The sequence below is a fragment of the Trachemys scripta genome, chromosome 2 (genome assembly GCF_013100865.1).
Source record: "Trachemys scripta elegans isolate TJP31775 chromosome 2, CAS_Tse_1.0, whole genome shotgun sequence".
Taxonomy (NCBI): domain Eukaryota; kingdom Metazoa; phylum Chordata; order Testudines; family Emydidae; genus Trachemys; species Trachemys scripta.
In genome coordinates this window covers 63,968,450-63,989,274 of record NC_048299.1, presented here as the reverse complement: position 1 = coordinate 63,989,274, position 20,825 = coordinate 63,968,450, and the positions used below count along the sequence as shown (strand labels likewise).

Here is a 20,825-nt window from a genome sequence, read left to right as displayed (position 1 = left end):
CAGTGTTTGGTATTGTCATAGGCCCGTATAAAAGTAATATATGCACAGTGAGTCAGTAGTTACTATTCATTTACATATATTTAATTTAAAACCAACATATCCCAGGCACTTTTGCAAATATTTTGATATATTAAAAAACGAAAGGGTCAGTATTCATAATAAAAAGACTTACCCATCCTTGCCAAAATTGATCCCCATCTTCCCAAATATGCCAGTCATTTAATCAACCTATCATAACTTAGCCTTCCCTGCCATAGCATCTTTTGTAGATCTCAACCAGTATTTTCAGGAAAAGCCTTGGAAAATAGTGTCAAGTATCAGGGGGTAGCCGTGTTAGTCTGTATCTACAAAAACAACAAGGAGTCTGGTGGCACCTTAAAGACTAACAGATTTATTTGGGCATAAGCTTTCGTGAGTAAAAACCTCACTTCTTCGGATGCATCCGAAGCTTATGCCCAAATAAATCTGTTAGTCTTTAAGGTGCCACCAGACTCCTTGGAAAATAGAGTGCTCAGAACTAATCAATACCATGGATCCTTCATAGCCGTCCTCCCCTTTAAGCCAGGGGCCTGTTACCTAGAGCACCTACATCAGTCATCAGAACCCTGGTGGTAACACATGAAGTGGAGAGGCAGTTTCTTAGCTAGCTGAATATATTTGTGATGGTATCATTTATATTGTCAGTTTCTTCATAACACTCGGTGGATAGGCATCTTAAGTAACTAATAGTATGCAAATATTATGACAATCCACCTTCATCAGCAAGTGTATTTAAATGGAAATGGAGATTTGGGGAACTCAGAGTATCACAGAATAATTCCTGAAATTGGGGTGGGTTCAGCGAAGAACTACAAGAATGATCTAAAAGGATTAGAAAACATGCTTTATCGTAGTAGACTCAGAACTCAATCTATTTAGCTTAATAAAGCAAAGGTTAAGGGGTGACTTGATTACAATCTGTAAATATCTACGTGGGGAACAAATATATAATAATGGACTCCTCAATCTAACTAAGAAAGGTATAATGTGTATATCTACATGGGGAACAAATATATAATAATGGACTCCTCAATCTAACTAAGAAAGGTATAATGTGTTCCAATGTCTGGAAGTTGAAGCTAGCCAAATTCAGACTCTAAATAAGATGTAAATTTTTAATAGTGAGAATAATTAACTACTGGAACAATTTACCAAGGTTCGTGGTGAATTCTCCATCCCTGACCATTTGTAAATCAAATTGGATGTTTTTTCTGAAAGAGATGCTCTAGGAATTATTTGGGGGAAGTTCTATGTCCTGTGTGATACAGCATATCAGATTAGTTGATCACAATTATCCTTTCTGGCCTTGGAATCTATGATTTGGATGCCGCTGTACAAACCATGGTGTGCTTATAGTCAAAGCAGGAGTATGGTAGTGTTCCAATAGTAAGGAATTAAGCAGCACAATTACTGTGCCATAACTACTTTGCCTGTCCTTTATATTTCTATAAAGCAATATATACAATTGCCACATAAAAATCTTGGTGAACTAATGGCTAGTCAAAAAAAAAAAAAATTACACATGTTGATAACTTCATGATCCCAAACATTTTTTTAAAAAGTCCTTGAATTTTCTGACTGCTGGGTACCCAGGCAACCTTAATTCTGCCCATATAGAGATACCCTGGCAAAAAAAAGCAGTACCGAGAGGGTATTAAATGTAGAGATGTGGTGTTTGGGGACATGGGATTATTGGGGAAGAATTGGAGAGGACATAAATAGGTAGAGCAGAAGTTATTTTTCTGTACTCCTCTGACTTTGGTTAGGGATTCATTACCACAGTGAAGCCCCATCCTCTAATAAGCGAGGTTTCCCTGTGGTGAGATAGAAGGACAGGGGAGAAAAAGACTGGAGGTGAAATTATTTTGGGGTATTTTAATGCCAAACGGCAAACTGATTTTTAAAGACTGAATGTTTTTCTTCTTTGAACAGGAGAAAATAACAGTAGTAGAGGCAAGAGCAAACCTGATAATGGTTTTTTAAGTAAGAGAGAGAGGAAAATGAAGCCCCTTGTAGCTCTTAATTACCTGGTACCAATAAAACCTACTGCACATGAATTTGTTGGGGCTGTTTCTTTCAAATGACTAGTTTACTTATATTTGAAAAGTCATCTAAAGCTACTGACCCTGTCCTAAAGAATAATGATATTAGCTATACAATGATATAATAAACCATATTTAACAATGTTAGAATGAGGTGATTATGGTTCTTCTTGTGTGCAATCTGACAATTCAATTAATCACTTCTATTTTGTGAAGTAGTTCATCAAAAAGTACCACTTAGAACAATTTCTCTCTAATGAAAACTTCTCCACATCATAATTAATGTATTTGACTAAAATTTACAAAACAGAAACTGAGAGTTGTATAAAATGGATTCTGAACTTTTTAATATATGCAAGAATGACTACTATACCATGTCTAGTGTAGTGTGATAAAATTATAGTGCAGGCTATTTTGACGTGAATTCAGATATACTATTGGTATGCTGACATTATTAAATTCAGCATAGTAAATATTAATGTATTAACCATTACAATATGTACAACTCTTGACTATATTATAGAATATTTCTGTCATCCCATTTTTGACTGACAGGAATCTTTGGGTGTCAAAAGAAATTGCAAGATACATGTTATCCTTTTCAGTCTCTATTTTATGGATAGTTAGGTTTGGAGATTTGAGGTGTAGTTTTATTCTTTTAATCTTTTTAAGGATCAGCATTTACCAAAATGTGTCTGCAGTTTCCTTTATTTTCAGGATCCCAAAATGAATAGATCTTCCTATCCCAGGACTCCAAAAACTTAACTTGTCTCCATCCTTCATGGATATAGGCATAAATATCATATTACTTTTATTGTAGTGAGCAGATATGTAGATCTCAGAAGGTGCCTATTCCAGTCCTTTAGGAACCTCTTTCAAATTTTTTACATACCACATTGTATACAGAACACAATAAAATCATCATCTTTGCTCTCCAGATAGCAAAAATAAGCCAAGTAACACCTTAAAAATATTTCACCTTCCCCATATATATACAGGGGTGAAAATAACTTAAGGGACTTACTGGTACGCAGGGCCGGAATAGGGTAGAATAGGGTTTTATTGGTGTCAGCTTAGAATAGCTGCATTACTCAAAAAGTCACAAGTGAGTTATGCGGGTTGTCCAAATGAGTGCCAATAAAACCATAATGTGGTGGCTTTTCTGTATATAAACATGTTATATTTTAAATCTGAAAACTTGGAACATGGGCAGGGTTAGAAGCAAGTCTAGCTGTGTGTTGCATTTGTAAGCTTGGATCTCCCCTTTCTAATGCTGTAAAACTTCTATTTCCTAGCCGTGTAAGGTTTTGAGATATCAGGTCATAAATCTGTCATTGGTACCTGGGCTCACTATTTAGTTACTTTACTCCTGAAAACAAGGGTTCGGGGGGGGGAAAGGTGATTAAATTGAAACGCAGATTGAAATTATGTGGTTAAGCAATGTTGTTTATGCAAGATGTGGAATTTACACAGGTTAGAACATTAGTAGGGTATTTTTTCTGTCTGGAATATTGATAAAGGCTGGTTTGGTATGCTTTGATCTGCCTGTTAAAAATATGATATATTGTAAAAACATAAGTGAAAAAGAGCATCAACTAGTTAGGACAAGGAGCTAAAATATATGTGACCAAAATTTTCTTTAATTCAAGTCAAAGGGTACGTCTATACTTACCTCCGGGTCCGGCGGTAAGCAATCGATCTTCTGGGATCGATCCCGGAAGTGCTCGCCGTCGACGCCGGTACTCCTGCTCCGCGAGAGGAGTACGCGGCGTCGACGGGGGAGCCTGCCTGCTGTGTGTGGACCCGCGGTAAATTCGAACTAAGATACTTCGACTTCAGCTACGTTATTGACGTAGCTGAAGTTGCGTATCTTAGTTCGAAATGGGGGGTTAGTGTGGACCAGCCCAAAGATGATATTTATAAATCTGAATTAACATTTTTACCATTTCTTTCTTCTTCTCCAGAGAGAGAGAAGACCATAATGTACAATAGTATGTAATGCAGACCATAATGTAAAATACTTTTCTAGCATTTGAAACTCCCACTCGCCATAGGGATGCAGGCTTGACGTGTAAGGAAATTGGAGTTGGTCGTTATTTCTAGTTGGTATGAGTTCAGGGAGTTCTCCTTGTTTTTACCCTGTGACTGAATTCTTAAATTCTTTTGGGGCATTTCATTTGTTTCAGGAAAAATATTTCCTTGATTTTTCCAGTCAATCAATTGACATACAATAGTAATCCGTTGTACTTCTATAGCATTGTCTGTAGGCAATTCTCAAAGGTATTTTTATTTTTTACAAGCATTAATTAATTGAAGCCCACAGCATCCCTCGGAGAATGGTAAATAGGTAGTTTACAGATAAGAAAGCTATAACACAGAGAGGGTTATAGCATATCACTACAAAAACCATTGATAGAGTTCGTCTCCTGACCCCCAGTGTCATGCTGTGGTCAGTAACAATGCTGTACCTCTTCTTTTGATGCAATGTTCTATGTTAATATAGATGCGCTAACAAAATATATATTGGCTTATATTTTAGTCCATTGGCTCTGAACTCATTTACAGAGAGCAGTGGGGTATGGTGTCCGACAATACTGTAAAATAACAATGCCCCACTATTTTGTAAATATTTGTAAAATCTGTTGCAGGCTGATGCCGTGCATTTTGTGCCACAATGGACAGCACTATAAAACATATAACTTCATTTCTTGCGATCATGTCTTTTTAAGATGTCTGAAAATTTATTAAAAATGTTGAGCTGTTGTTTATATCTATTTGCCAAACCCATAGCAAGATACAGCTTCTTGGAGACATAACAAAGAAAGAGTGGAGAGGTTACATTTTCTGGGCACCTAAGCTATTAGGTAGTCATTAATATGCACAGTCAAATTAATTATTGGTGCATAATGGAAAGTGACAGCTGTGGAACTGAACAAACTGTCTTCCTTATCTACATTTTAGTTGTACTTCACTTTTGTTCCCAATCCACATTTTAGCTATGTATGTATCAATTTTTATTGAAGAGTTTCTTGTATTGCATTAGAGAAGGAAAAGGTAAAACCTTCACAGTGAATATAGGATCACAGATTTCCCCAACTTTAATTATAGGCAAATGAAAAGGAAAAAATTAGCATTTTAATATAGAAATATCTTAGGCTTTAGGAGAATTATGATAAATCTATTGTTGCCTAGTGAACTAAATAAGGATATTACAACAAACTGTCTCCTTAGAAATATTTGTTTAAATAGAGGCTACAATACTTCATCTTTATCTTTTTTGGATAATTATTGCTATTTCAGGCGTTTCTTGTTCCAGGTTTAAAATACCATTAGTTTTTCAAAAAATTATAATTGGCAGCATTTCTTTGCTATAAAACTACTGGATGGAAAAAAATTCCAGTTTGCTTGTGAGATAATTATTTTAGTGAGAGTTTTGTTCTATGTGAGATAATTACTTTGGTGAGAGTTTTGTTATGCGTATACAGTTCACTATTGCTGTTTCTTTCTCACTTGGTTGCATTTAGGTTATCTAGTTTCAGTTGCAATCTATTAAACTAAGGCTTTTTCAGTGGTTGAGGTTTTCCCACCTGTCTAGCCTAAAACACCTGCAACATATGTTTGCATAACCCTTCAATGCTTTGCGTTTTGGGCCTTGAGAAATTCCCCCAGAGCTTTTTGCTTATAAACAGCTGAGCAATTCATTTCTCTAATGACGAGTGTTTTTCCCCTGGCATTGAGGCAATAATATGTTCACTAAAATAAGTCTCATTTTTCATCAGAGAGGCACATTAGACATCTTTTTATAGTGCTGTTTCATCTTCTGAACCTTCAATATCTGGGATATTTAAAAACAAAAACAAAAGGAAGGAGAGGAAAAACTAAATCTTAAATTGTGTTCTGTAGATTTCAGCACCAGCACTTGCACACACATGCTGGAAACCACCACACGCTCACACAGTTAAAGCATTACATTATGGGAGTAAATTAGCTTCCTTGATGTAGGGTACAACGATCTTTCTATGACTTGTATCACTGAAGCTTGCCCCACTATAAGATACTTAATTACATAAATAATTTTATATAATTTTCTTGTTTGACTTTTTTTTAATTACATGATTTGGGTTTAGCAAAACATCTTTCCTTTTTTCCCTACCAGTACCTCAGTAAAGTCTAACTCAGGGAACCAGGCAGGCATGTTAGAATTTCTGTGACCACTGATGGTCTAAGCAATCAAATGTTTCACTCAGTTTCCCGAAATGCTATCTAAAGTTATAACAAAGAGTTTAAAGACATGGAGCAGAACCTTTGCTGGTGTAATTGACACCATCTAAGCATCAGCCTGATTGGGTGAGATTCTCACCCCTGCTCCCACTCTTTAGCCAGCTAAAATGGCCAAAGGAAAGTGAAGCATCTCTCAAAACTCTGGATCTGAAAAAGACAGCACAGATTGTCCTTGGGGACTCCTTTGCAAGCCCTGATGTTAATATATGCATGGAGTGTACCTGGGGGTGGTCAGGACCCAGCCCATGATGCTGTGGAGTTTTTGGACAGCACTGCTTTCCCATATGCAGGTTGCTATAATTTAGACAACCCCTCAGGATTGTCTAATTATGCAGAGGGCTGTTGCAGTCCTCAGAGTGGCTTAGAATCAAGATGGCACAAAGGTGACTCAAAGCCACCATAGTCATCTACTCCCTCTGGGCTGCGAATTCTGTGCTGTGCTTCTAAGAGATGCAGCACAGAATTCTTCACACGTATATCCCTACTTTACATGCTTGTTACTATACTTCTGCATAGTATTTCCCCCTTTTAAAATCAGTTAATTCAAAATTAAAGCTTTCGGTTGCTTAACATAGGCTATCCAGTTATAAAGGAGAGAATTGAAAAGTAATTGAAAAACCCACAGAAGGTTGTTAAAACAATGGTATTTACTATTCCCCTATAGGCAGACTATGGATTCCTAGACTCTTCTGGCTAATGTGACATCCCTAGAAGAAAAATCCATGGTAGTTCTGCATTTCACATACCTATAGAAAGGCAGGGGAGGAGTTAATTTGTTAATCTCCTTAATGCCCTTTTTATACTCTTTATCAAGGGCAATCAGCACATAATACTAAGGTTGGGATGTAGCAGATGTAAAGTATTGATCAAAGTACACATTAGTTGAGAAATAAAGGTATGAAAACTTTACTAACAAGTAATTAAACATGTAACTATAACTATACTTAATTGGGGAAAAAGTAAAATTTGGTTATGAATGGTCAGTAGATCAGATTAACTTATTCTATGTGTCCTGAATACACAGCACATCTAGTATAGGGGATACGCAAAGTTGGGTATGTCTACGAGAGAAATTAGTTTGAAATTGATAGAGAAAAAATTGTGTTTTTCTAGGAGTATTTCTCATTATGAAACTTATGAAATGGATTTTTTTAAAAAATATATGAAAAATAGTGAAGTTGCTATCAATAAAATGCTATGTGTCAAAATCTTAATTTCTGTTACTGTCTGTTTGAAATGCAGCTTTCAGAAATATTGACTGTTTAGGATAGTAGTTTTCAGATATCTGCATGTTAACATGTATGTCAGGTTTTTAAAAATAATGGGATTTTCTTAAAGGATATCTTGTAGTGCTAAAAACCATTTCCAACCATAATCCTCTTGGTTTTTATTGCCTTACATTTTAAATGCTGTTTTTTCAACATCATTTTTTCTGAGGATTGTTTTTTCTCCCCCTTCCATGTAATAGTACTTTAAACTGCCTCTCCCTTTGATACCAGTAAGCCTCACGGGAATTTAAACAGGCCCCACTGAAAGCAATACTTGAGCCTCATTCATGTGTTCAAGTTAGATCATTATTCCTATTAATGGCTTTAAGTGCTTAGATAGTAGATCAGCATTTCATGCCTTGAATTGCTTGTAATTTCTGCATAAATATGTATTTCAAGAAATTGCTCCACATGATCTTCCAGAAAAGAAAGTAGCATAATCCTTTCTTGATTTGTTGGAAGTTGGAAAAGAAACACTTTATTTTTGCTAAAACAAAAAAGCTATGTCCAATTTCTGGAAACAAGTTGCAAAACTGGGCATGTGTGATAGCCTTGTGAAAGTGAATTTTTCAATTGAATCTGAATCAACTGGAAATATGCCAGTAATTTTATCCTCTTCCTCTTCTTGTACATTGGTTCAAATGGTCATCAACTCTCATAAAGAAAAATAGAAGTCTATTAAATTTGTAGGAGAAAAGTTACACTATTTGATTACTAGTAGAGTAGTCCTAGAACCATCAGTTATCCTCATCATGTCAGTTCAGATTTGATTATCATAGAAAAGCATTGAATTACCAAACCAGAGCAATAGTAACAAAAGCTGATTCATTGTTATTGCTATCAGTTGACTTACAAGCCATATAATGGGATAGAGTTATGCAAATGTTGTTATAACAAGAGAAGAAAAATGTACGGTGACCATTACAGTGCAGGTGACAGAATAAATGGGAATTTTTTTTTAGTGCTTGTCTAATAGCCTCAAGTTTTTATAACACTACAACCAGTATATATTTAAAAATGTTTAATGTATTCCTATAGGGGGGTATAGCGGGGTGGTTAACCCGCTCCTGCCCTGAGGGGTTTAAAGATGGCCCTGAGGGAGGGCAGTTGGAAGGGAAAAGCTGCTAGGCTGATTGGGGAAGTAGTTGCAGCTGGGCCACACCCCAGTCAGGCCCAGCTGGCCCTATAAAGGCTGGGAGCCAGGAGCAAGGACACAGTCTCTCTCTGCATTCAGAGGAAGAAGGGCCTGGCTGCAGGGAGGTAGAAATAGAGTACCTGAGTGGAGCTGGTCTGGGGAAAGGCAGAGGAGCTGGGGAGCTCCAGCCTGGAAAGCCCTAGGCTGCGGCCTAGCATTGGGCTGATAGGTACTGGGGGTTGCAGAGGGCAGCCCAGGGGTAGGCAAAGGCAGCAGGTCCAAACCCAACCTTGTCAGTGATGAGTAGGCTGATACTGCAGTCTGCCCCAGGGCGTGGGGGCTAGACGATGACTGGCAGTAGCCTTATACTGAGGTGAGGTGGGAATAGTTGGTGGGGGTTCCCCGGGGAGGGGAGACCCTAATACTGAGGGGTTACTGCCAGGGGGCAGCACCCAAGGTAAAAGGGCACGGGGTCCAGGGAGGGACACGGGGTCCAGGGGACAGGCGGATCACCGGCTTGCAGAGGGCGCTCTGGAGCTGGAACCAGCTAATTCCCGGAAGTCACCAGCAGGAGGCACCGCCGGGCAAGTCCGGACGTCTACAGGGGGAAAAGTAATTTAATACAAAGGTAAATCTGACAGCATGAAAGTCAGGAAATTCTCACTGAAGTGTTCCATCACCAACTTTAACTTTGACCCCAGAAATCCTTCTGGCCCTTTGATATCTATTGACTCTTCAACTTTAACTCTTCTTCCTTTGTCATATGCATTGTACAATATTCTGTTACTTGAAATATACACCCCACGTACTCCTAAAAACATGAGAAGGCTAGTCAAAAAGGAAGTTTCCATCAATTCCCTGAAGAGTGATGGAGCATGGATTTCCCAGCCCATTACAACAGTGGGCAAGGAAAATGAATTTCCCACATGTGGAGATGGGAAAGCATATAAGGGAGTTTTCCATTCCCTTGTGTACTCCCAGCACATCAAGATGAAAATGTAATGTACTTTTTCCTTGTTTAAAAAAAAAAAATTCAGAAAGCACATTGATTAATAAATTGTATGTATTACAATAAAGACCAAAAGAGTGAGGTCAGTATATTTCAAATTAATGTATAAAAGCAAGAGGGGAAAAAACAGTTTTAAAAGAGAATAAGTTTGTAACAGAAATCTTTCAACAGGTATTTATTTGTATAAAATAGTGCAGTTTTATGCACTATATTTAGATTATTGCACAGAAAAAAATTATCACTTTAATATTCTATTTTATCATATCTTTTTTTCTCTTGCATTTTAACTTCTGATGCAATGGAAATGTATTACTTTAACTAATTTATCCCTTTGTTGATTATTCATAGGGTGGAGGGATAGCTCAGTGGTTTGAGCATTGTGAGTTCAATCCTTGAGGGGGCCACGTAGGGATCTGGGACAAAATCAGTACTTGGTCCTGCTAGTGAAGGCAGGGGGCAGGACTTGATGACCTTTCAGGGTCCCTTCCAGTTCTATGAGATAGGTATATCTCCATGTATATTTATTTATAAAAAAAAAAGGGCTATGCTGTACTTCTGTTTAGTTGGATGCCTATTCAATTTATTTTTAATAATATGTATTTATATAGCACTTTACACCATCAAGCATTATCCCTTTGAGCTAAATTAGTGTAAGTGGACTCCTTGGTACATAATTCTGTGCGTATAGGTTCTTCAGTATTCCATAGAATATTAAGTCCCAAAATAGGTAATTTCAGTGCTACTTAAGACAAAGTATATCAATACATTAGTTTATCTGAGTTGAAAATAGGGACGGACTAAGACTAACTCTGTTTTCAGCATTAATTGTGTACAGATTCCTGGCCTAGATTCTGAATACTGTGAGGTTTTGGTGGGAAAAAAGGTTCTGTGTGCCATCTAGTGGATATATTTGATTTGAGCAGCAAAACATAATTCTAACATGAAACCAATCTTTGTTTAACTAAAATGTTCACTAACAAGTTGGTACATTAATTTTAAATTAGAAATTATAGCTTGTCCTTACTATTAATGTTTTATTTAATATGATCTCTTTATAGGTAGATGTTTTAGTGATACACTTCTATCGTCAGAACTAGAGAAGGGATAAAACTAGCTTGGAACAAAACTTCCCCAGAAAGTTCAGATCCAAACTCGAACATTGTAGCTCAGTCCCCTTTCTACATGGATGAGTGTATGCTTAGTTATGGTATTTGTACAACAGTCTTAAAGTCATCAGATGATAACAGTGGGATCTAAAATATTTCAAAGCTGGCTTTCCTTTTTTATATATTGTTCCTACCTTTATCAATTATGGTCCTGGGAAAAAAGAAATGAGTTTTTAATCTATAATCCTTATTAACTTTTATATTGAGACTGATGCCTAATTTTTATTAAATATTTTCTAACTTAAAACACTGTAACACTCTTTTCTGTAGAAAAATCCAAGACCGGTGACTTACCAATTCCAACAAAATTTAGATTATTACAAAGCACGTGGAGCAGACTTGATGAATAAAACCCGGTAAGACACTTTCATATATGTTGCATTTTAATTAATACCTTACCCCAAAATAGTGAATATTTTATACGTTGCTTTGATTCAAAACAAGCAGTATGTGGAACACAACTGAATATTATCATATTTTAGAAATGTAGGGCTAGAAGTGACCTTGAGTCATCATCTGTTCCAGCACCCAGAGCTGAGGCAGGACCATGTATATCTAGACTATCTCTGATGGATATGTCTAACCTGTTCTAAAAAGTCTCCCATGGCAGGGTTTCCACAGCCTCCCTGGGAAGCCTGTTCCAGCATAACTATCTTTATAGCTACATATTGTTTTTCCTAATATCTAACCTAAATCTCCCTTGCTGCAGATTAAGCCCATTACTTCTTCATGTCTGTTGCTGGCAGAACAAGAACAATTGATCACTATCCTCTTTATAACAGTCCTTAACATATCTGAAGACTGATATCAGGTTCCCCCTCAGTCTTCTCTTCTCAAGACTCAACATGCCCAATTTTTTTTAACTTTTCCTCATAGGTCAGGTCTTCTAAACCTTTCATCATTTTTGTTGCTTTTCTCTACACGCTCTCCAATTTGTCCACATCTTTCTTAAAGTGAGGCTTCAGGAACTGCACACAGTCCTGTGTCTGAGGCCTCAGCAGTATCAAGTAGAGTAGAACAATTATCTCTCATGTCTTATGTACAACACTCCTGTTAATACACCCCAGAATGTTAGCCTTCCTTGCAACTGCTTCATGTTACTGACTCATGCAATTTGTGATTCCATATAACCCCTGGGCTCTTTTCAGGAGAACGACTGCCTACCCAGCTACTTCTCATTTTGTAGTTGTGCACTTGGGGTTTTTTTCTTCATAAGTATAGTACTTTGCACTTCATCAATTATGTGAAATTAATTTTTTAATCTTTGCACAATCAATATTATTACAAAGAGTGCTATATTCTAGCTTACACACACTCTCTCTCTCAGGCTAGGGTCTTGTCTACAATTGCACTAGCTTAAAACTGGTTTAGTGGAACTGGTGCAAACCACTGTGTAGACATTCTTCAGTCTACCACAGCTTCTATCAATTTATCGTATTCCTTTGAAACTGATTGAAGAATGGCACACAGCGGTTTGCACCAGTTCAACTAAACCAGTTTAAAACACATCCTTGATTAAACCAGAGATCTAAATTCCATTACACTAGGCACTGTACAGTCATATAACAAAAAGATGGTTTCTGCCTCAAAGCCCTTAAAGTCTACGTATAGTGAAAGGATAGAGGGCCAAATCCTGCTTGCCTTACTTATGGTTTTATTTCATTGAAATCAATGGGTCTACTTTCGTGGTAAGGAAAAGCACAATTTGATCCTTAAAATACAAAGATGCATTTGTAATACCCATGTTTGTAGTGCTATGTGACCAAAAAGCTCTGTTTTATTGGAATAATCACTGTATAAGAAAACTACTACAAATGTAAAAATTCCAGGATGGGTTTAATATTTGTATTTTTTATCAAGCTTAAAATGAATTGCTGCTATCCCATAGGTTGCAAACTTTGGATATTGAAATGGTGGTTATGGAATGTGCTGCCATGCCCATGCTAATCTTATCATTGTAAAATAAATAAAAGGGCCACCCATCCTATTTTTCACACACCTCTCCTATCTAATACAGTGCCCGCTTGCAATGTGCAAGGAATTTTAAATTTTGAGGGACTGGAAACATAAAAAGCTTCTTTTTTCTAGGTTCTCTCTGTGCCCTATGATGATATCAAGTGACAATTTGTGAAAAAGACAATGATATTACATCACAATGTGATTAGCAGCATTACTGTACTATGTCATAATGTTCTAGTTATTTGTCCTGTTAAGAAACTTAGGAAGATGGCTATCCAGAGGAGCATGTCCTGCCCCAGGAATCATGGTGTTCTTTTTGTATTAACTGAGCCTCATTCCTTGATCTGTAGGGTCCATATTCTTGCTGCTCCTGCATTTTGACTTGTAGCATGGGGACTTTGTTTCTTTCTGGTGGACAGGGAAATCCCAAAATATAGTCTCCACCTGAGCTGTCCTATAGAAGATTCTACAACCTCTCTTCTGCTACCCTCCAAGTCTGCATTCTTCGTACAACTGTTTTAGGAGGCCCCACTGCAGTTTGTTATATTCTCTTTCTCTCTCTCTCAGGTATTCTCATTGCACTGCTCTTTAGTGGAACACCGAGGCACTCTTTTAACTCCTACAGCAAGACTTCTTGACCAGTTTGCTTCTCAAGAGCCCCTTGGTCTCTTTTTCAAAATACAGGATCTTTAGAAATTCTGTGTCCTACACACACTTGTGGTGTGCTGCAGCTGCTTTCTGCTGTGTCTCAGATGGGCCATGCTGCAGAAACATTTTAAAGTATAATTGTGGGACTTATGTGACTAGTGGCTCTCCCGGCAGCTATCGTGAAACTTGCATGATAGCGGTATTGCAGCTGCTGGCAAAGCTTGCTTCCTGGAAGGAGAGGATTCTAATTAGAGCTGTCAAGCGATTAAAAAAATTAATCGTGATTAATTGTGCTGTTAAATAACAATAGAATACCATTTATTTTAAATATTTTTGGATATTTACTACATTTTCAAATATATTAATTTCAATTGCAAAACAGAATACAAAGTGTACAGCCCTCACTTTATATTTATTTTTGATAACAAATATTTGCACTGTAAAAAAACAAAAACAAAAAAATTTCAATTCACCTCATACAAGTATTGTAGTACAATCTCTTAATCATGAAAGTTGAACTTACAAATGTAGAATTATGTAAAAAAAAAAATGCATTCAAAAATAAAACAATGTAAAACTTTAGTGCAAACAAGTCCACTCAGTCCTACTTCTTGGTCAGCCAATCACTCAGATGATGTAAATACTTTACAACGCCAACTACAAAAGTGCCATGCAAACGCCTGTTCTCACTTTCAGGTGATGTCGTAAGTAAGCAGGCAGCAGTATCTCCCGTAAATGTAAACAAGTTTGTTTACCTTAGCAATTGGCAGAATAAGAAGTAGGACTGAGTGGACTTGTAGGCTCTAAAGTTTTACATTGTTTTGTTTTTGAGTGCAGTTATGTAACAAAAAAAATCTGCATTTGTAAGTTACACTTTCACGATAAAGAAATTTCACTTGTATGAGGTGAACTGAAAAATATTATTTTTTTTATCATTTTTAGTGCATATATTTGTAATCAAAAATAATATAAGTGAGCACTGTGCACTTTGTATTCTGTGTTGTAATTGAAATCAATATTGAAAATGTAGAAAAACATCCAAAAATATTTAATACATTTCAATTGGTATTCTATCGATATAAGTGCGATTAATCACAATTAATTTTTGAGTTAATCATGTGAGTTAACTGCAATTAATTGACAGCCCTAATTCTAACTATTACATGTGGCACTGGAGGATAGAGCGCTTTGATTCTGACACAGTGGCGAGATGAGGACAGACACATGGATGGATTTTAACTGGCAGGACACCACATTCATTAAGTTTAAACACAGGGGAGAGCCAAAACCTGCCCATCATGTAGGGGTTACAGGGCTCCTACTATATAACCCATAACTGTGAGTGGATGTCCTCAGCCTAACCCCTAGGACTCTGCTCACCCCACAACGGGGACAGAGGGTGCAGAAGGGTGGGGACCTTGACTGGTGAGGGCCACAAGCTCTGAACTCGGCCCATGAGGGCCACAAGATCTCACCCTATTCCATGACCCCAAAGCCCATCACCAAAATACCAGGTCTTTTATTCTTTTAACTGCACTGGAAACTGGCCACAAGTTGCGACAAGTTAACTCCACCAGATAGCTGAGTTGGGTACTAAGCACATTCCTCCGTAATCTACTGTGGCATGAAGGTGCTCAAGGGCTGTGAAAAACTCCCCAGGCCTCTGCCAATTGTCCCTATTGGAGAAAAAATTCCTTCCTGACTCCCATGCAGGCGATGGGCTAGACCCGCAGCATTTGCCAAACTGTTTTCCCATTTCAGGTTCAGGGATGATCGGGTGGGACTGAATAGAGCTGAAAAAGAGCATGGCCCATGCTCCAGGTGAAATCCTGGCACCTGGGGAATGCTGGCCAATGAGCAGCACTCCCTGACCCACATCTGGCCTGTGGGTTCCAGAGACTCCAACAGGGAACAAGTTACCTGGTTTCCCTATTGAGTCTCCTTTCCTTGCTGCTGGGGCTATCCCCCTTCGCTGCTGGCCCAGTCAAGTTCCTCCACCTGTTGAGGTGGGTGGATGGCATATGGAACTGGTCTGGGTGCAGCTCTTAATTAGGTTCAGTTTCTGCTACATGTAGTTTAAATACTTTATAATTATTTGGGGAATAGGTGAAGGGTCCATCTACTCCTCCCTACCTTTCTTGCCTGTAGGCAAAGTGATCAAAGGATTCCTCTGGTACCATGCTGGTGGCAAATATTATAATTTATTTCATACAGTGAGATACGTCTCTTACCACTATATAGTAATGGTGAAATACTCCTAGAATACTGCATCAGACCCTAGTGCCTCAGTATATCACAACGATGTCAATAAAATGGAGAGAGTTTACTGATAAGAGCGAAAATGATTAAGGAGTTGCCAGAATGACACATGATGGACGTTTAAAACTACTAATAAAGACAACTAAACTGCTGGTGGGAATATAGCTTCATTGCAAAGGAAGAGGATAAATACCAACGTGGTAGAGGCATTGTTTAGCATAGGTCAAGGAGGGAATAACTAGGAGGAATGGATTTCAACAAAGAAATATTTAGACCGTATCATTTCAATAGTTTTGTACTTTGATATACTCTCCCAAAAGACATGTTGGCCTCATTAAAAAATATACTGAACAAAGCACTGGAAAATATATCATTAGGGATTGGGTTTTTTTATCTTTAATTTCTGAGATTCTATGATACATTTAAAATATCTTTACAAATCTACGCTATATTGCTTAATTTATTGTTCTTTTAAAACTTTTAAATGTGTCATATTCATGTAGATTTTTCTCTCTTAATGGCTACTTACTGACGAGATAAGGCTTTCTTAAAACAAAACATTTTCATCTTAGCAGAAAACTGAAGAGATTGAATCATCTTGTTTAAAAATATACCATTCATAGTCAAGGTCAATGATGCTTATTGTGATGAAACAAAATTGTTTGCTTCATAGATTGGTCTCACGTCTCCTTGACATTCATGTTTTTAAACCGATGTCTTACTTTTAAATGCATCTGCTGATAACTCTATAATATAATCAATCCTCATTTTTCTTGTAATTGTCGTGCATGTTTGATACATTTTGATGGCTCAAGTGCAGCCATTGATCCGTGTTTAATGGCTTCAATCATCCTTTGCACTCGTATATAAGCTTAATATACTACTTCAGGTGGTAGGAAATAGATATATTGCCCTTATTCTTCTGAACTTCAATCTGGTGTCAAAGCATCTCGTCCTGCAGACCTAATGCCCTGTCACTGCTTGCGTTTCTTGAAACTGCAACGTGAGGAAAACACCGCATAACTCCACTTAGGGATCTGAGGGAAAAAAATAGCATCAGCTTTTCGTGGCAAGCCATTAAAGTACCAAAATCATTGTTTGGCTGCTTGTGTTTGTGTCCTGAGGTGATCATTGCCAATGCAAGGTCAGTTCATAAGAGACCTGAATCCTGGCAAATGTTTGAAGCTGAATAACCAATTCTCATCTAATTCTCACATGATATGTAACAGCCTTTTACAGTTATGATTTAAAAAAAAAAAAGTCCTCCAACAACATTGCAGACCTTTGGGTCTGAGTTGGGTGGTTTTTTTGTTTTTTGGGGTTTTTTTGGTAAGTTAAAGGCACATTCAACCTGTCCCTCTCCTACTCCTCCCCGAAAATTCTAAATAAATATTTCTCCTGCGTCACCATCTAATTTTCATGTTCTGGTGTTAACTGGCTATGTCAAAGCATCAATGCCTTTGTTGCTTTCACAGCCCACCAGAGAGCAAGGCTTCACTTCCCTACTAGCACTTATGGTCTCTGCCAATTCAATTACTGTATGTGATCAGTCAAGATCTTCAGAAATTCCAGGCCTGGTTGTCAGCACAGATAAGTCATATCCATGATTCCAGGACGTCCTGTAACCTGTCATTCTCCTTCCAAGACATTGTATAGCCGGTAGAACTGTGGGGTCCTGGTTCATGACTAGGGCTCCTAGGTATGATGATAATACAAATAATTGTTTCAAGTTGATGAGGATGTCTAGTCTAACGCCTGGTCTCAGTACTAAATGCACTCAGAGCACTGAAGTCAGAAAGTGTACCAAATATATCAGAGTCAAGACTCATGCACCGAGCCTTAATGCTCTCAGCCACCAGTGTATGCCCTGAACAAATTTCCTTGTTCTTAATGATGCAGATAACTTAAGTGCATTAAAAATAGCCACTATAGTTAAAAACAACAGAGAACAATAATAAGGATTACGTTATGGTATATAGATCCAATCCTAAAATCATTATTCAGACCGGATCCTCTGTGGCAAATACTTAGCCTCGTATACACCTCAAATAACCAAGTTGAGTTTAATATGCGGTGGGAGCAAAAGAAAATGAATGTCAATTGTCAGTATGTTCTGAAGGACTAAACCTTAATTTCCATGAATTGTAGCTTCTTAGAATAAATTCAAATTGCACAGCATTTGCCAAAATCTAATGTTTCCATTGAATGGAGCATTTTAATTTCCCATTCATACTTGGGGTGAAGTTTTCCTCCAATAGGTAAAACAGCAATTCTCAAACTGTGTGGAAAAACTGGCTGGCAATATGGTGGCTTTCTTTGTTTGCATTTACAAGGACCGTGGGATAACATTCCTTCACTCACAGAAAGAGGGGATACAGAGCTCGCCACTTCATTATTACAGTGTTCTTTTCTGGGCAGCTCATGAGGTGGAATGATCAAGCCCAAAGCCGTTGATGCCATATTCTTTAACTGAAGTAATGCTTAGCTGGATTAGCCAGAATGAGAGCACACTGCATAACACAAATGGAGGAGCAAAAGACTAACACAGAATAATCAGAATAGTAATACACATGCCATACAGTAGTCTAACTTTTTCGAAGCGCCATTCCGAAAAAAAACATGGTTTGTACCACAGTTTATATATGGCCTGGTTTTACTAAGAGTCAGTGAATGCCATAAAAATGCGCAAACTATCCTTGCTCCATAATGTAGCAGTAGTGCTTTTGTCAACATATTACAGCATTCAGTATGGGTGGGAATACAACAAAGTATAAATACTCTTTTCAGTAAAAAGCTTTCAGTTATATTAAACTCCATCATGATCACCCGCTTTGCAACATTCTCAGCATTTGCCCCCTGTTGACACTGTATTTGGATTTATGCACAAATTCATGTGTGCATGTAAAATTGTATATGTGTAATGTCCTTGTGCCTTAGAAGATTTTTTCCACTCTTCGTAAACCGCTGCATATATTTGTAATGCTCTATAAATTACTAATGATCGTGATATTTTCATTTCCATTTTATTTTTCAGTGCCAGTGCAAAGGTTGCTCCACTGAACATTAATAAAGTCTCCAATAGCTTGCTTAATTTTGGTCGAAAGCTGATTGCCCCAGCTATGGCTTCAGGTAGTCCTGCAGGCCCAGCTATTGGTGCTAGCAGCAGCAGCTTTCCTTCTGCTGTAATGCCCATCAGGAGCACTGTGGAGCCCCTCCAGCACCAACACCTGCAGGCACAGCAGCAACAGCAGAGAATGATGAAATCGGAAAGCATGCCAGTTCAGCTGAGCAAAGGTAAAAATGAGACATAAGAAAAGACTCCAGGTGTGGTGTGGAATTCCACAAATCTCAACAGGAATCTTGCAGTCAAAAATTAGCCCAAGAGGGAGAAATTTTTTATATTGATTTTTATCTAGTATTTCTATAGATTAACATTGCTGTAACTGAAATAGTCAACTTGCTGATAAACTTAGACATATTTTCTATGTACTGTGGTATGTTTGCACCTTAATGAGATTCAGTTTAGAAATTGTGGCCGTAAAGAACATACAAATAGGATTTTTCCATCTTTTAAAATGAACAAAAAATGTTTATGGAGGAAATAGTGGACAAAACAACCTAACACTAAATCTTACCTGTCCCTCTAGATGTTATTTTCTTCTCTCTTCAATGGCTAATATTACATTTTGGCTGTATAGCTTTCCTCATCATTGACTGGCTATCAGACATAAAGCTCTTGTGTAACAGTACTAGCTGAGTACTAATGAAGGAACATAATGTTACTGTAAAATGTTCTGTGATTGATCCATATCTCATTCCTTTCAGAATGCTGGTGTCTGATTTTGATTACAGTTAATAGCATAAAACATATTTGCTTTTGACAATTGGCATTACACCTGGAGGGAGCCCCTACTCCTTTTAAGAAATACTGACTTTTTTCTTGAGGCTTAAAATAATTTTATTTCCTTACATTTCTCAATTCAATTTTTTTTTTTTTTTACAGTCAACAAAATAAATAGTGGGTGATCTAAACCTCAACCACAGTACAGTGCACTGTACAGGAGACAGACTTCTGCTTCTTGGGCTAATGACCGCCAAGGAGATAACGTTGCTCTTTATAAGGGGGGAGTATGTAGACTCTGTGTATTCATTTCTGTCTACCTCCAAGCATCTTCTAATGGATTATGAGCTTGAAGGCTGACGTTGGTTTTCCTGAGCCCCACAGTAAGCACACAGTAGGAAGTTGCTTTTTGGTCAGAGCTGAAAATATATGGGGAGGAAAATAATAATACAAAAATAATACTTTGCACATCTATGACCCAAATTTCCTCCTCCTCCTTACCTGCCATATCAAGGGTCCTAATGGACCAACTGTAGCTTCTTATCAGGCATCATGTGGCCAGTGGCTATTGGTTGAGCAGAACCCAAAAGGACAGTCACAGTAGCCCTTCTTTTCCTACACAAGTATAGAGTAATTTGAAGCACGTTTCTAGGGGCCTGGTTGAAGTTCAGCTAAGTAGTTCCTTAGCAACCCCAACTCAGACTTGGGGCACTGCAGAAACTGCCCCAGCAGGGCTCTACAATCTGTAAAAGTAAAGTTCCTTGCATAGTGGTAGTTGTACGTGGGCTGAAGGAGAAACTGGAAACCAATTAATTCCTTAATGGCTCTCAGTTGAAGCAGGGCCCCACCTGACTCTCAGTAGAAATGTCAGACGTCGCAATCGTGCGCCTATTGAATCATTGATAAAACTCCTAGTCACTTCAGTGGAAGCAGATTGGGACCTGAAGAGAAACAATTCCAATGATTTTTGATCTTTTAAAAAATAATGTTCCCCTTTCAGCAATTTCACAGCCCCATTTTTTGTGGGGCAGGGTGGTAATAAAGTGAGGTCCTTGTAAATTTTGGAGGTCGTCTGCTTCAGATAAAAGGAGTGAACGAGCTGAGAACACTGGGTATGTCTACACTAGGAAAAAGGTGAGTTTCTACATCATGACAGCTGACACATTGTGAAATCCTAG

At 37.8% G+C, this 20,825-nt stretch overlaps 1 protein-coding gene across 2 annotated transcripts in view; it reads left to right on the top strand.

The window, feature by feature from the left end:
* Positions 1 to 20,825, top strand: part of TBC1D5 (TBC1 domain family member 5) — a 474,884-nt gene that overhangs the window by 369,216 nt on the left and 84,843 nt on the right. For both annotated transcript variants that reach the window (XM_034760748.1, XM_034760747.1), the window contains exons 16-17: positions 11,211 to 11,296; positions 18,841 to 19,100. In XM_034760748.1, coding sequence (XP_034616639.1) covers positions 11,211 to 11,296; positions 18,841 to 19,100 — 346 coding nt within the window. The remainder of the gene's footprint in view (positions 1 to 11,210; positions 11,297 to 18,840; positions 19,101 to 20,825) is intronic.